The sequence below is a fragment of the Chinchilla lanigera genome, unplaced genomic scaffold (genome assembly GCF_000276665.1).
Source record: "Chinchilla lanigera isolate Chin_1 unplaced genomic scaffold, ChiLan1.0 scaffold00014, whole genome shotgun sequence".
NCBI classification, from domain to species: domain Eukaryota; kingdom Metazoa; phylum Chordata; class Mammalia; order Rodentia; family Chinchillidae; genus Chinchilla; species Chinchilla lanigera.
Genome location: NW_004955415.1, coordinates 26,514,119 through 26,527,004, shown reverse-complemented (window position 1 = coordinate 26,527,004; position 12,886 = coordinate 26,514,119). Strand labels below are relative to the sequence as shown.

The following is a 12,886-nucleotide window of genomic DNA, read 5'->3' as shown; positions in this document are numbered from 1 at the left end:
TAACTGGTAGGATGGGTCTGAGCTCTGGAGCCTCCACTTCAGAGGGCAGACTGATCTCCAGTGGTCACCTTTGCATTCAGGGCATGGCCCAGGGGTTTAGTTTTATTCTGAGACAGGATTTTGCTATGTAGTTCAGGCTGGGCTTGAACTCACTATGTAGCCCAGGCTGGCCTTGAACTTGCAGCAGTCCTCCTGTCTCAGCCTCCTGAGTGCTGGGCTCACAGATGTGCACCACCACACCCCTGCTTTGATTCTATACATTGGCTTCCATGGGATTCTTAGAAGGATATCACCTGTGACTTAACAGCAAAGTTTGAGGACCCGTGACCCTGAGGGTCCCTTGCATTTCTAAAATTCTGAATGTTTGATCTCTAAGTAATAACAAAAAATATCCTATCCTATCCTATATGTATTTCCAGCTTTCCAGTTTTTCAGCTTTCCAGCTTTCCAGTTTTCCAGCTCCAATAATTGTATGGATAAGCTTTGATAAGACTTGAGATGCTTGACAATTCTCCACCCTCCCCAGCCTCAGCAGTTTACTCGGGGCAGAGAGCAGGAGGAAAACACTGGGGAAGTGGGCTCCAGACCTCTTCCCAGCACCCCGTCCTCTCCCGCTAGGCCCAGCCGCGCCTCTACGAGGGACATCGCCTCTCCAGTGCAGAGGGCTCACTGCTCGGTGAGCCCCTGCTCCCATGGAGTGGATGCCCATCCCAGACAGCGCACGTCCCCAGCGTTCAGCAGCTGGCTCTATCAGCTCTGCAAAGGTGTCACAGGAGTGGAGTTGGTGTCACATGGAGAACCCATCGAGAGCCCCTGTGGTGGTCAGCATTGGTGGCCTGAGGTCTTCCTGGGCCAGGGGCCTCTACAATGGTGATGGAGGAATTAAGTGCCTTTCTCAAGAACACATCTAAGGCCTGGCCAGAGCGTAACCCATTCAGGGTGGCAGGTCCCAGAAGACCTTGGCCAGACCTTGTGTCTTGAGCATCTTACCTGTCCATCCAAGTGTGGACGGTGCCCTTAAAGTCTTAGCCGTGCCATACACCCACCTTTACTAGTGAGTGGCTATTGCTAATATTCATCCTGCTGTTAACACGACGTTAGTAAGTCAGTGAGAACCCTCCAGCAAAGCCTCAGGTTGGCAGATGTGCGTGGCACAGGTGTTGGAGTGAGGGTCCCCCAGATCCAAGCAGTGTCCATTCAAGATACAACCCTGAGCATGCTGCAGCGTTCAGCCAGTTCTGGGCATCACAGCGTGATTCTAAGGGCATACACACTTCTTTTATATGTACGTGATCTATTCAAACAAGGCCAAAGGGATGAAAGTCTGAACCGTCAGAAAATGTGGTAAGAATATTCACCCTTCTGTGATGAGTGGCATTCCCAGGTTCAAAGGAATGAACTCTCTTTGTGACAGCACTCAGTCTAAAAAACGCATTTTGTCTTAAAGTTCTGTCTCAAGGTGAATGTTGTCAGTTATTGGGAGAAAACTATTAAAATACAGGATTTTAGTATGAAGGGAAATGTTTTTCTGAGTAGCCTTAGAAACTCAAGTGACTGATGGCAAGATATGGAACAAATATAGATGTTACTTAAATGCTGCGGTCACTTGGTTTATAGATTCACCCTAACTCTTGGATGTTTCTAGATCAAAGTTTTTTTCTTTTTTTTTTTTCTGTACTGGGAATCGAACTCAGGAGCTTGTACTTGCCAAGCAGGTGCTTGTGCCGCTGAGCTATATCCCTGACCCTCTTTTTTTTTTTTTTTTTTTTTCTGAGACAAGGTCTTGCTATGCAGTTCAAGTCGATCTTGAACTCACTATGTAGCCCAGATTGGCCTGAAACTCCTGGCACTCCTCATGCCTCAGCCTCCCGAATGCTGGGATTACAGGTGTGCACTAGCCACCATGCTTGTTGTTAGATCAAGGTTTCAATACAGGGACTGTAGACATTTTAGGTTAGAGTATTCTTTGAGGCTTGTGGCGTATGTGTGCGTGTGCACGTGTGTGTGTGTGTGTGTGTGTGTGTGTGTGTGTGTATTTAGCTATCTCTCTGGCTATAACCACTAGATGTGAAGGGAAGCACCCCACCATTCAAGCTGTGACAATGAAAAATGTCTCCAGATATCGCCACGTCACCGTGGGTCACAGTCACCCTCGTTGGAACTGCTACTCTACACCGGGCTCAATGGCTGAGCCGATTCGTTGCAGGAAGAGTCGCAGATACCCTTGCAGACCTGTGACTGATCAGGAGTCTGCGTGCCTGGGTGGTCTGAGTGCTCACGCACCTGGCTGACGTTGCACTCCTCCCCGCTGCCCCGCGGTGCCTGCAACCTGAGTGTGAGATTGTTTCTCCTTGCAGGAGGCCGATGAAGCCTTGTTGCGTAACCTGCGCCTTCAGCTGGAGGCCCAGTTTCTGCAGGATGATATCAGTGCGGCCAAGGACAGGAACAAGAAGGTAACTGCGACGCCCACTGCCCTTCCCCAGGTTGAGCTCGCTCTGTGAGCCCAGGAACGCGTGGGTGGAAACTAGTGGCCACCTTTGGCATGTTTTCCTCTGAGCCAAACTGGGGCTGGGCCAAGGGGACAGGCCAGTCACTGGCAACACTTGGTGAGCCAGGCACGCAGGGGAGTAGGTAAGTGGGGTGCATTGGGGTCGTGATGTGGGGAACGCGTATCTATGGGTCCACTTCCTCCCATCACCTCTGCTGAGGCTGCTCCCGGGGACAGAGGGTCCCTAGTCCCTCCTCATGGGACAGGGCAGCTCCAGCTGTTGGGAGGAGCCCACAGAGGTGCAGAAATTTGGCGAAGGAGGAGGCACCCTGGCTCTGCGCCCCTAGGAACCCCATCGCTGTCCTGGAAGGGGAGGCTGGTGTTGCACTAGAGGATGAAGAAGTGGCCTAGAGAGGTCGGGCCACACTCCCACGGCTCCAGGATTTGGTTTTTCTAGCACCCTGAGGTCCCCAGAGTTGGGCCTATAAAGCTGGAGAGTGGAGGGGACCTGCACACAACAGGAGAGGAAGCTCTTGAAAAAATTCGAAGAACTGTGACACTGTATATGTTGTTGAATGTTCTATGCTTTTGCATTTTCTGGGCTGGAAAAAGTTGACTATTCATATTATGACTTAGGACTGTACCAGTGATGGCGAACCTTTTAGAGCTTTCAACAATACAAACAGCCCACTGTGGCATGCGTGCTGTAGGTTTGCCACCACTGGACTATAGTATAGGCTGTCTATATCAGAGATTTGTTGTAGATGCTATAGCTTAATTAAGACAGATCTAAATCACTTTGTAAATGACAATGATGATATATGAGGTGTAATGGAAATATGTGGTGAATGTTTAAATTTAAAATATTTATTACAGTGAAAGGTACATTGCCCTGAATCCCCCTCCAAGTGCACCCCCTCACTTATTCCATTGTCCTTGTCACTTTTTGTTTGTTTGAGACAGAGTCTCATGTAGTTCAGGCTGGCCTTGAACTTACTGCGTAACCAGGTTGGCTCAAACTTGTGGTGATCTTCCTGCTTCAGCCTCCTGAGTGCTAGAATCATGGCACTGCATCACCACAGCTGGCCCATTCTTGGTACTTTCTGAGGCAGTTCTCAATGTTCTCTTTCATGAATGTCGTTAGTTGCTCTATTGTGGCTGCCTCTATGTCTTCAGGTGTTTCAGAATTTTTACTATTCTCGGTCATTTTAATTATGGGAAGGAGCCAGAAGTTGCACGGCGACAGATCCAGTGGATAAGATGGATGAGGACATGGTGTTGTGCTTTTATGAGCCTGCTTTTCTGTTTCACAACATCTGGCAGCAGCATTCACTGTATTTTTGATCACACCTTGTAAAGACACTCGTGAAAGAAGACTTCCAGAGCTGCTGCAGAAAGTGGCAAAAACAATGGGATAAGTGCGTTGGAGGTGAGGGTGAGGATTTTGAGGTGGATTCATGGCAATGTGTCTTTTACTGTAATAAACTTTAAAAAGTTTAAACATTCACCATCTATTTCAGTCACTTCATGTGTCAGCACCTGCTCCCTCACCTCTGTGGGGTGGCTCTAAGGCTGCTGGTCTCCCCTGCCTGCTGGGCATGGAGTTCCAGGTGCCCACTGGTGGCTGGTTGGTGATGCCCTCACTGATTGCCCTCCCTGCCTCTCCCCATGCCCCCAATGGCCATGTTTTCTGGCTGCACTCCCAAATCACCCAAGTGCACTCAGATCCTCCTTGCAGGGTCTGCTCCTGGGGAAACGGCAGTAAGTCGTGTGGCTCTGCAGGGCCACCGGGAGCTCGAGAGGGGTCTGCCTGCGTCAAGGTCTGTGTGGTGCTCTGCACAGAAGCACCTTCCTCTCCCTCTGCAACCCTCCGACTTCTGAGATGGTGACTCAGCTTGTTCCCTAGATGCAGAGCTAGGGAGTAGGGGAGGCGGGGGAGCCCAGCCTTGGCCCCCCAAGTCCCAGCCCAGTGCCACACCCCTGGAGTCTTGCCATTGCTGTGTGGGATAAGGTGGCCGTGTTGCTTCCAGGTGAGGCTGGCCAAGCAGGGGGCTGTGTTATCAGTCATTGCTCACGGCTGGGCGCGGGTGTCCTGGTTGGGAAAGGCACCCCACAGACGGTGGCCCTTTTTTATAGCAGGGTGTGCCTGAGACCTAACACATTTTGCCAGGCTCCACAGAGCGAGGCTACCATCTGGGAAACGCTGTCCTGCGCTGGTGTCCTTTGTCCCTCCAGGCCTTGTGGTCCTGCTTTATCAGTGAAGACAGCAGCCCAGCATCTAGGTAGCAAGAGGGAAACGGCAAAATGAGCTGTGCCTCAGTTTACCCATCTGCCTCACTGTCCTCGTGCGGGTTAAAGGACCTGTGGAGTGCCCACGCCATGGGGGACACGTGCCAGCACCGGTCACGGGCAGCCTGTCCCCACCTCGATCGGGGTCCAGGGAGAAGGTGTCAGAGACCCATTCCTGGACTCACACGAATGCTCTTCCTGTCCCTCAGAATCTTCTGGAAATCCAGACCTACATCAGCATCCTGCAGCAGATCCTCCAGGCTGCACCTCAGGCGCCTGCTGTCATGCGTGGGATGAGGGAGGTGAGTATTGGGGTTGTCTGAGGGACCCTTTCCTCACATCCCCGGACCTCGCTGAGGTTGGGGCGTCCTGGGTCAGATGCCTGTGTCCCTTCAAGTCTGGACTTTCCTCTTCTTTCTTTGCTTGTGTTGTGACACCGCTGCTCCGACATCTGAGGCCGTTAACTTCCTGCCTGTCCTCTGAGGTGGCTTCTCTCGGCCGATCCCTCTGTGTGCTCCACAGGAAACTCCCAGGCTGCTTTCCTGTGGCCCGGTGTCTGCTGCCAGAACACACTTCCACGGCGGGGCAAGTGAGACAGGAAGAAGGTTACTTAGGCTCGAGGTTCTGGAGTCCAAGGCCAAGGGCCATGTCTGTTGGTGGAGCCCCAGGGTGGCCCTGGGCATGGATGTGCCTCCTTTGATCTGTCCTCTCATAAAGCCACCACTATGAGTTAGTCATAGGCCCCTTTGCAAAACGCCTTTGTCCTGGGATGCTCCTATTGTCTCATGCCTGAAGTAGGGACAGAAGCCCAGGGTGTTCCCAGCGGGACAGACCTATTCTAGGCAGACAAGCCCCTGCCCCAGCGGTGAACAGGACTTCCTGTCCCTCTGCATCCCCACCCACCCGCCTTGCTGTGTCAGCCTTCCCACTGCTGTGTTTTGCTGTTCTGCTAGGGACGCTGTGAATCTGACCGCGGTTTGAATCTGCGTCTCTAGGGACAAACATGCTGGGTGTCACTTCCTCTTTTCACAGGGATCCAGTCCCACTGTGGGTCCCCCCTTCAGGACCTTGGCTGACCCTCATCACCCCCCAGAAGCCCTCCCTTCTGATACCATCCCCTGGGCCCAGAGCTCCCCACACCCAACTTGGAGGGACACAGACATGCATTGGTCACAAGCCCCTCTCGCCCTGGCGTTTCCTCTGTGTGACCCGAGCATGGCCTTCTTTGGCAGGAGAAGCTCCTGACGGAGCGGGAGGTGGCCTCGCTGCAGAGCCAGCTGGAGGAGGGCCGGGAGGCGCTGTCCCACCTGCAGGCACAGCGGGTGGAGCTGCAGGCCCAGGTATGTGTCCCACGTGGAACTGTAGGCTTCACATGCTTTACTGAGGGTCACAGGCATGCAGGTGCCCAGCTCTGAATTGTCACCCACCGAGCACACCTGTGTCCAGCAGAAGCAGCACACCAAGCAGGTGATGGGCTCCCTGCTTTCTCTCGCCGAGGTTCCTGGATGCAGGACATTCCCAGTCCAGCCGGGCAAGTGGAGGCAGGGTTGGGGGCCACTATGGCCCAACAGCTACCTGCTGTCCCCTGCCCGCCAAAGGCACCTGCAAAGGTGAGGCTGTCTCAGTGTCAGCGGCCGCTAGGTTTATTTATTCACCGGGTATTTCAGTGGAAGAGGCTTTCCTCACAGCTCCCTGAGTGGGTGACAGGGCCACTCGCCTTCATTTTCGCCGCTGTGTGCAGGTGTGTAGGGGTCTCTACACCAGGGAGCAGGCTGCTGTGCGGCTCCTGGCCACCTTCTGCCCTCCCCTGTTCTGTGTAGGACACTGGGCCCGGCCTCCTGGGCCCACAGCTGCCCTTTCTGGGAGGAAGGGAGAGCGTGGCCCTTTAGCCCTAAGCATGGAAGACTGCAGGCCTCGTTGTCCCTAGAGGCAAACAGCCTGACTTTTAAGGTCTATTCTGTGGTGCTGGATTGGTTGTGCCAGGTTAAGTGTCAGGAATAGAGAGCTGGGCTGGGTTTGCACCCCTCTTGGTCTAGTCCTGCTTCCGGTATCTCTCCTCCCAGTTGGTTTTTCCTCTGGATGTGACCAGAGCCCGAGAGAGTGGTCAGGGCAGTGTTTGCTTCCCTGGAGGTGCTGAGGTGCCACGAGGTTGGGCTCCAGGCCTGGGCCACCCACTGGGCAAAGCCTCCTTGGAGATGCAGCTGCCCTTGTTGGTGACTTCCTTCTTGGCCTGGGCATGGTGGCTCAGCGCCCCCTTCCTTCCGGATTCGGCCTTGTGCACCGCACAGCTGGTGGCTCTCACTGGCAGTGCGGGATCAGATCCTGCACCTCCGAGGCTGCGGCCGCGCCCCAGGTCAGACTCCAGTGTGTGTTCATGGGGGGAGGGTAGGGGAGACGTGACTCGGTCTCCCTCCAAGCCTGAGCTGAGGTGGTGCCTTTCCCAGCAACCTGTGCCCTCCATAGTGCCGGTGGGTGCCTGGGACCTGAGCTCAGCGTCCTGCTGCCCACTTGGCAGCTGTCGGCCCGGGGAGGGGGCTGTCCTTGAACTAACAGGTCACAGCTGGAGAAATTGAGGCTCGTCCTTGTCAGGATCCAAAGTATGGCTCAAAACTGTGACTGTGCTTCCCTATGAGGTCCTGAGGGAGGGAGGGTGGGGGAGAGGAGGAGAGGAGGAGAGGAGAGAGGATGTGTGTGTGTGTGGAGAGTGACTGGATGTAGAACCGTGTGCGGTGTGTGTATGAGGTATGTGTTGTGTGTGTGTGTGTGTGTGTGCTGTGCACGTAGGATGTATATGTGGGGTGTGTGCATGTGCTGTGTGTACTGTGAGGTGTGTATGTGCATGTGCTGTGAGTTGTGTGAGGTGAATGTGCGCCATGTGTGCAGTGTGAGGTGCATGTGCTCTGTGTAGTGTGAGGTGTGTGTGCGCATGTGCTGTGTGTGTAGTGTGAGCCGTGCATGTGCCGTACGTGCCGGACGTGGCTGCAGAAGTGGGCACAGGCCCGGTGGCGGTCTGAGCCCCGTGCACTCCCCCTGGCCCCGCCTGTGCTGACGGGAAGTGAGTGCAGTGGCCCTGCCGGGCACGGGGAGGAGACACTGATCGCCCACAGGAAGCGTCGCAAACGTGGGCCGTGAAGGCAGGGCTGGTTTGCGAAGCCCTTGTTTGAAGCGTGTACACTGACGTGCACTTTGTTCCGCGCCCGCACGGACCTCTGAGGGTGAGAGTGAGGTGTCTCTGTGGTGGGGGTGACGACGTTGGAAACCACTGCCCTAGAGGCTGAGGACGACAGGGGCCCAGCTGGACATGGGAGGTCCTGGGGCGGACGGAAGTCGGCTTTCTCGGTCTGCCCTCTCCGTTAGCGCTCTCCGTCTGCTGTGCTTGCCGGCTCTAGGAAGCAGCGTGGAGGGTGTGGATTCTGAGGATGCGAGGGGCACTCGCGTGAGGGCCCGCTGGTGCACCTGGGGTCCTCCTCTGTCCATGCTGGGCCTCGCCCTTCCCTTCTGGGCTGCGCTTTCCCAGGGCAGCTGCCGCTGGCGTGGGAGTGTCACCAGGCCCCGGCCAGGCTCTCCCCAGATAGCGGCCCAGGCTGTGCCTTGCCACAGCGGCTGCAGCCCCGGCCCCACAGAAGCCCGAGCTTCCTGGGCCGAGCAGCCAGTGCCCGCCGTGGCATCCGTGCCCTCAGGCTGGTGGCCGGCTGGTGCTGCAGCTCTGTGGCTGCTCAGGCTGAGAGAGAGGGTGGCACTGCACATGGCCAGCCAGAAGAGCCAAGTGCGGATGGGGGCAGCGGGGTGGGGAAAACCGTCTGGGGGCGGTCGGTGCTTCTGCGGTCAGGGGACTTGGCTCCAGCGTGGGTACCGAGTCCCAAGATGGATGGCATTGTATTTGTGCATAACCCAGGCACAGCCTCCCATGTACCCGAAATCACCTCTAGGTTACTTAGAATACCCAGCACAGTGTAAGTAGTTGCTGTGTAAACAGATTTACTGCATTGTTTAGGGAATAAACAATGATAAGAAACAACAGCAGGGCATGATGGTGCATACCTGTAATCCCAGCACTTGGGAGCCTGAGGCAAGAAGGTCTCCTAAATTTGAGGCCAGCCTGGGATGCATAGTGAGTCAAAGCCAGCCTGAACTACATACATATGGAGATGCTGTCTCAAAACACCAAAAAGAAAAAAAAAGGAAGAAGAAAATGTCTGTACATATTCAGTACAAATGCAATTAAAAGGAAAATTTTCTTTTTATTCTGGTTGGTTGAAGCCCTGACGAGGATCCTGAGGGTACGGAGGCCCAGTATGTTCACTTTCAGAATCCACCGGAGGGGCCGCTGAGACCCAGGTTTGCCGCCTCAGTGCCCACCGAGGCGCTCCTGCAGCTCTGTCAGCTGTGCGCCGCGCAGGCTCTGTGGGTGTCTCAGGGCTGGAGGGCGGCGCAGGCTGCCGTGCATGGCCACGTCTGCAGGCTCTGGTCGGGTGGTGGGTGGCACCCACTTCTGTGCCTGTGGGCTGTCGCGGTGGCTGTGGCTGTAGCTTCCTTGGCCAGGCCCAGCCCAGCCCTTCCACTCCATCCCTGCAGGGGCACCGAGTCTGCAGGGTCTGTCCTGACGTCCCTCCTGCCCTCCTCTGCTTTCTTTGCTTCTGCTCCTGGGCGGGGTTAGTTTAGCACAGCTTTTCCGCTGGGAGGCCAGTGGGTTACCCACCGTGGCCGTCACCTCTGGAGTCCCTGGGCCCTGTGAAATATTGTGGGTCCCGGCTGAGTGTCCCCCTAGTTAGCTCTCAGGGGAGCTCTGCCGAGGCTGGGCGCACATGGGGGTTGGGACTGGGGTTGCAGGGCGGGGGGGCCGGGATGTGCGTTTCCCATCTCCCAGGGGACACTGATCCCGGCCGCGCTGTCCCTGCACAGCGGCTCCTTGCTTGTAAGGATATGCTGGTTCTCCAGGTCTCCGGGGATTCAGTGTGGGCATCTGGCAGAGGCCAGCATGACTGGAATCGAGGTGGGGAGAGGTCCTGCCCCTCGTGTCTGTGCCAGGGGCTCCCGCGCTGACATCTTGGCCCCAGCAGTACCCCGGGGAATGTCAGAAGTGCCACTTCCTGGGGCACCGCTGGGGTCCAGCAGCCCGGATGTGGCTGCCCCATTTGAACCCCCTCATCCGAGCCAGCTGAACACAGATGCAGCAAGAGCCCGTGGATGGTACTTGTGGCAGACGGAGGAGAAAGGTCGGCAGCCCCGGCTCGCTCCACAGCGCTGCCTGCATCTCTGGGACAGGAAAAGTCGTATTAATTGCAGAGTGGGACGAACCGCAATTTCCCTGCGCCCTCTAGTGGAGAGGCTTGGCACAACAGGGTGCAGTCCTGAAGGACAGAGACATGCCTCCTGGGACACCTGGGCCTTGATGCCTCCACGTCCCGCTGGGCTGTGACTCCACGTCTCATTCTCCCGCAGCCAGCTGGTGTCCAGGGCGACGAGACTCGCGCCTCTCCATGAGCAAGAGTGGGGCTCGTCCTGTGTGTTTTCTTTGAAAAAAGCTTCCTCCCTTTTAATTCATGTGTTTGTGATCACGATAGATACACTCGCCCGGGGAAGCCATGCAGAGACACGGCATTTGGGGTCTTACCCCTGCCCTCCATTCCCCTGCCTGCCGCCCCTCCCTGGCCCTCCGTCTTCACAAGCTCTGCTCGCTCGTCCTGAGCATCTCGGGGAGCTGGAGGCGGAAGTCCAGCACATAGAACAGTGCAAGTTCCTGGGTGCCACCAGGAGTCTGGGCTGCCCGTTAACCCTGGGTCCTCCTCTGTCTTGAGAGATAAAGAAAGTTTGTCCCTGTGGGGTAGGAAGACTCTTAGTGACTCTCCCAGGCTCCGATTTCTCACTTTGTGGCAACTCCTTATTTCACTCATAGTGAAAGGTTTGTGTGGTCTGTGTGGGGCTCTCACCGGCCCCTGGGTCTTCCTCGGGGCAGCTGTGCGCCTGTCTGTGGATCTGTGGCCATTGCAGGCTCTCTGCATCCTCTGTGTGTGTGCGTGTGTGTGCACACGCATGCGTGCACATGAAAGTGTGCTGACCACTGCTCCCTGAGGCAGAGAGAAGGCTGGGGAGGATCTGTGCTTGCAGGGAGCAAGTGTCTCAGACTGTGCAGTCCGGCTGGAAGCACTTCCTCCTCCTCGGGCACTTCCAGGCAAGTCCCTCCACTCATGTGCCTTAGTTTCCCTATCTCTAACATGGGAATGAGAATAGCCCCTCCTCGATGAGGTCACTGCAAGCTTGGAGAGTGAGTGATCAGCTTAGAGCTCACCAACACAAACTCCAGTTCTGCTGTGGGCTGGGAACCACACCCCAAGGGTGCAGAGAATCTATACTCCATGGTTTTCTTTTGCTCTTTCATTCATAATAGCTCAAACACGTAGGAAAGTGAGAGAATCGTCTCTTGAGCCTTGTGTCCTGGTCCCCTGAGACAGAGCCGCTGTTATGTTGTCAACCCCCCCATCCCCTGCTTCCAGGTGAATCTGAGATTCGGGCTCTGAGGGAGGGGTCTTTTCAGTGCCCTTCCTCCTTGGAAGTGTTTCTGTGTGAACACTACAGTGGGTGAGAATGTGTCCCTGTCCCAGGGTGGGCAGTGTGCGTTGGTATTTGACATTACAGGTAACTGTTGAATGGAGTTGTTTTTTGGCTTTTTTTTTGGAGGAACAGCAACCTGATCCAATTGCCTAAACAGGAAGAGCAACTTTTATTTTGAAATAATTTTAGACTTCTGAAAAGTTGCAAAAAGAGCTGTGAGGTTCCCCGTGTTCTCTGCACCAGCCTCCGCTCTGCTCAGGTTAACATCGTAGATCCATAGGACAGCGAGGGAGACCTGGATTAGCAGTGACACCGCACAGTAATCGGTGGTGCCAGCAGCCCCACCATACTCTCTTCCGGCCCAGGCTCCGCCTCAGGTCCAGGCGTCGGCCTCCTTGGTCCGCTGCAGTCTGAGACAGTTCCTGGGCTTTCTGTCTTTCTGAGCCTCATGCTTTTGAAGAGTCCAGGCCAGCTGTGTGTGGACCGCACTCCTCCACATGGGGTCCGTGTGCTTCACCAGGGTCAGTCTGAGGTCCTGCACTTCTGGTGTGTGACATGGTGCGGATAGATCTCTGCACGGAGACTGGCAACTTTGGTTGTGTGTGCCCATAAGTCCAGCACCTGCCCTGATGCCTGCTGCTTTGAAGGACCCTTTCCAAGTCCCCAGGAGAGAAAGCATATGGTGGGCTGCCTGAGTTGGCTCCACACCTATTCTCTTTTTTTTTGGTACTGGGAATCGAACTCTGGGCCTTGAGCTTGCTAGGCAGGCACTTGTGCCGCTGAGCTATATATCCCCAGACCCCAGATCCACCCTTATTCTAAGCTGTGGACAGGAGGGTGAGGTCACACTGCTGCCAGGACCCTCCTGTGGCCAGCTGGTTGGGGTGACATGGGCCGGACAGACCTCCTGCCAATGTGTCTTGTCCCTGTGCTCCCCTGCCTCCTCTGGTATATTCCTGAGCACCTTTGCAAGCGAAATTTTCAAATGTATCACCTAGTGGGCATCACTGTCCCCAGTGCAGACTCATGTGATGGAGGCACCTGGGTGTAGGGGCTGCCACATGATGCATGTGCAGGAGCCTGTGCAGGTGTGGCTGAGGACGGCTGTCAGCACCCGCGGGAGTTGGTTAGAGATGCAGACTTTCCCACCCTGTGCAGGCCCCGACTCAGAAGCCAGGTCTTTCCACCCCTGTGAGGGGGGTGTCTCATGCATGTTGCAGCTGCTTCAGGTAGAAATGGTGCTTTTTGTTTGTTTCATTTTGTTTGAGGACTTACATGTCAACTTGTTTCCTACTTGTGCATGAGACTGTAACAGCGTTGTGACCATAGACAGTGAGCTTGTTAATGGTGCATTTTGGAGTCCCTAGCGTGACTAGAAGCTCTTTTTTCTTTTGTCTTTTTGAGACAGGGTTTCACTGTATAGCCCAGGCTGGCCTTGAACTCACAGTGATCCTCGTGCCTCAGCCTCCTGCATGCTGGGATTACAGGCATGGGTCACCACACCTGCCTAGAAGCTCTTTAAGGAGTAGAAAACCACCTCCTTCTATTTTCCTTAGT

At 55.3% G+C, this 12,886-nt stretch overlaps 1 protein-coding gene across 2 annotated transcripts in view; it reads left to right on the top strand.

Annotated features, from left to right (window-relative positions):
* Nucleotides 1-12,886, top strand: part of Bfsp1 (beaded filament structural protein 1, filensin) — a 28,165-nt gene that overhangs the window by 8,541 nt on the left and 6,738 nt on the right. For both annotated transcript variants that reach the window (XM_005380906.2, XM_013512110.1), the window contains 3 exons: nt 2,358-2,453; nt 4,987-5,079; nt 6,010-6,117. In XM_005380906.2, coding sequence (XP_005380963.1) covers nt 2,358-2,453; nt 4,987-5,079; nt 6,010-6,117 — 297 coding nt within the window. The remainder of the gene's footprint in view (nt 1-2,357; nt 2,454-4,986; nt 5,080-6,009; nt 6,118-12,886) is intronic.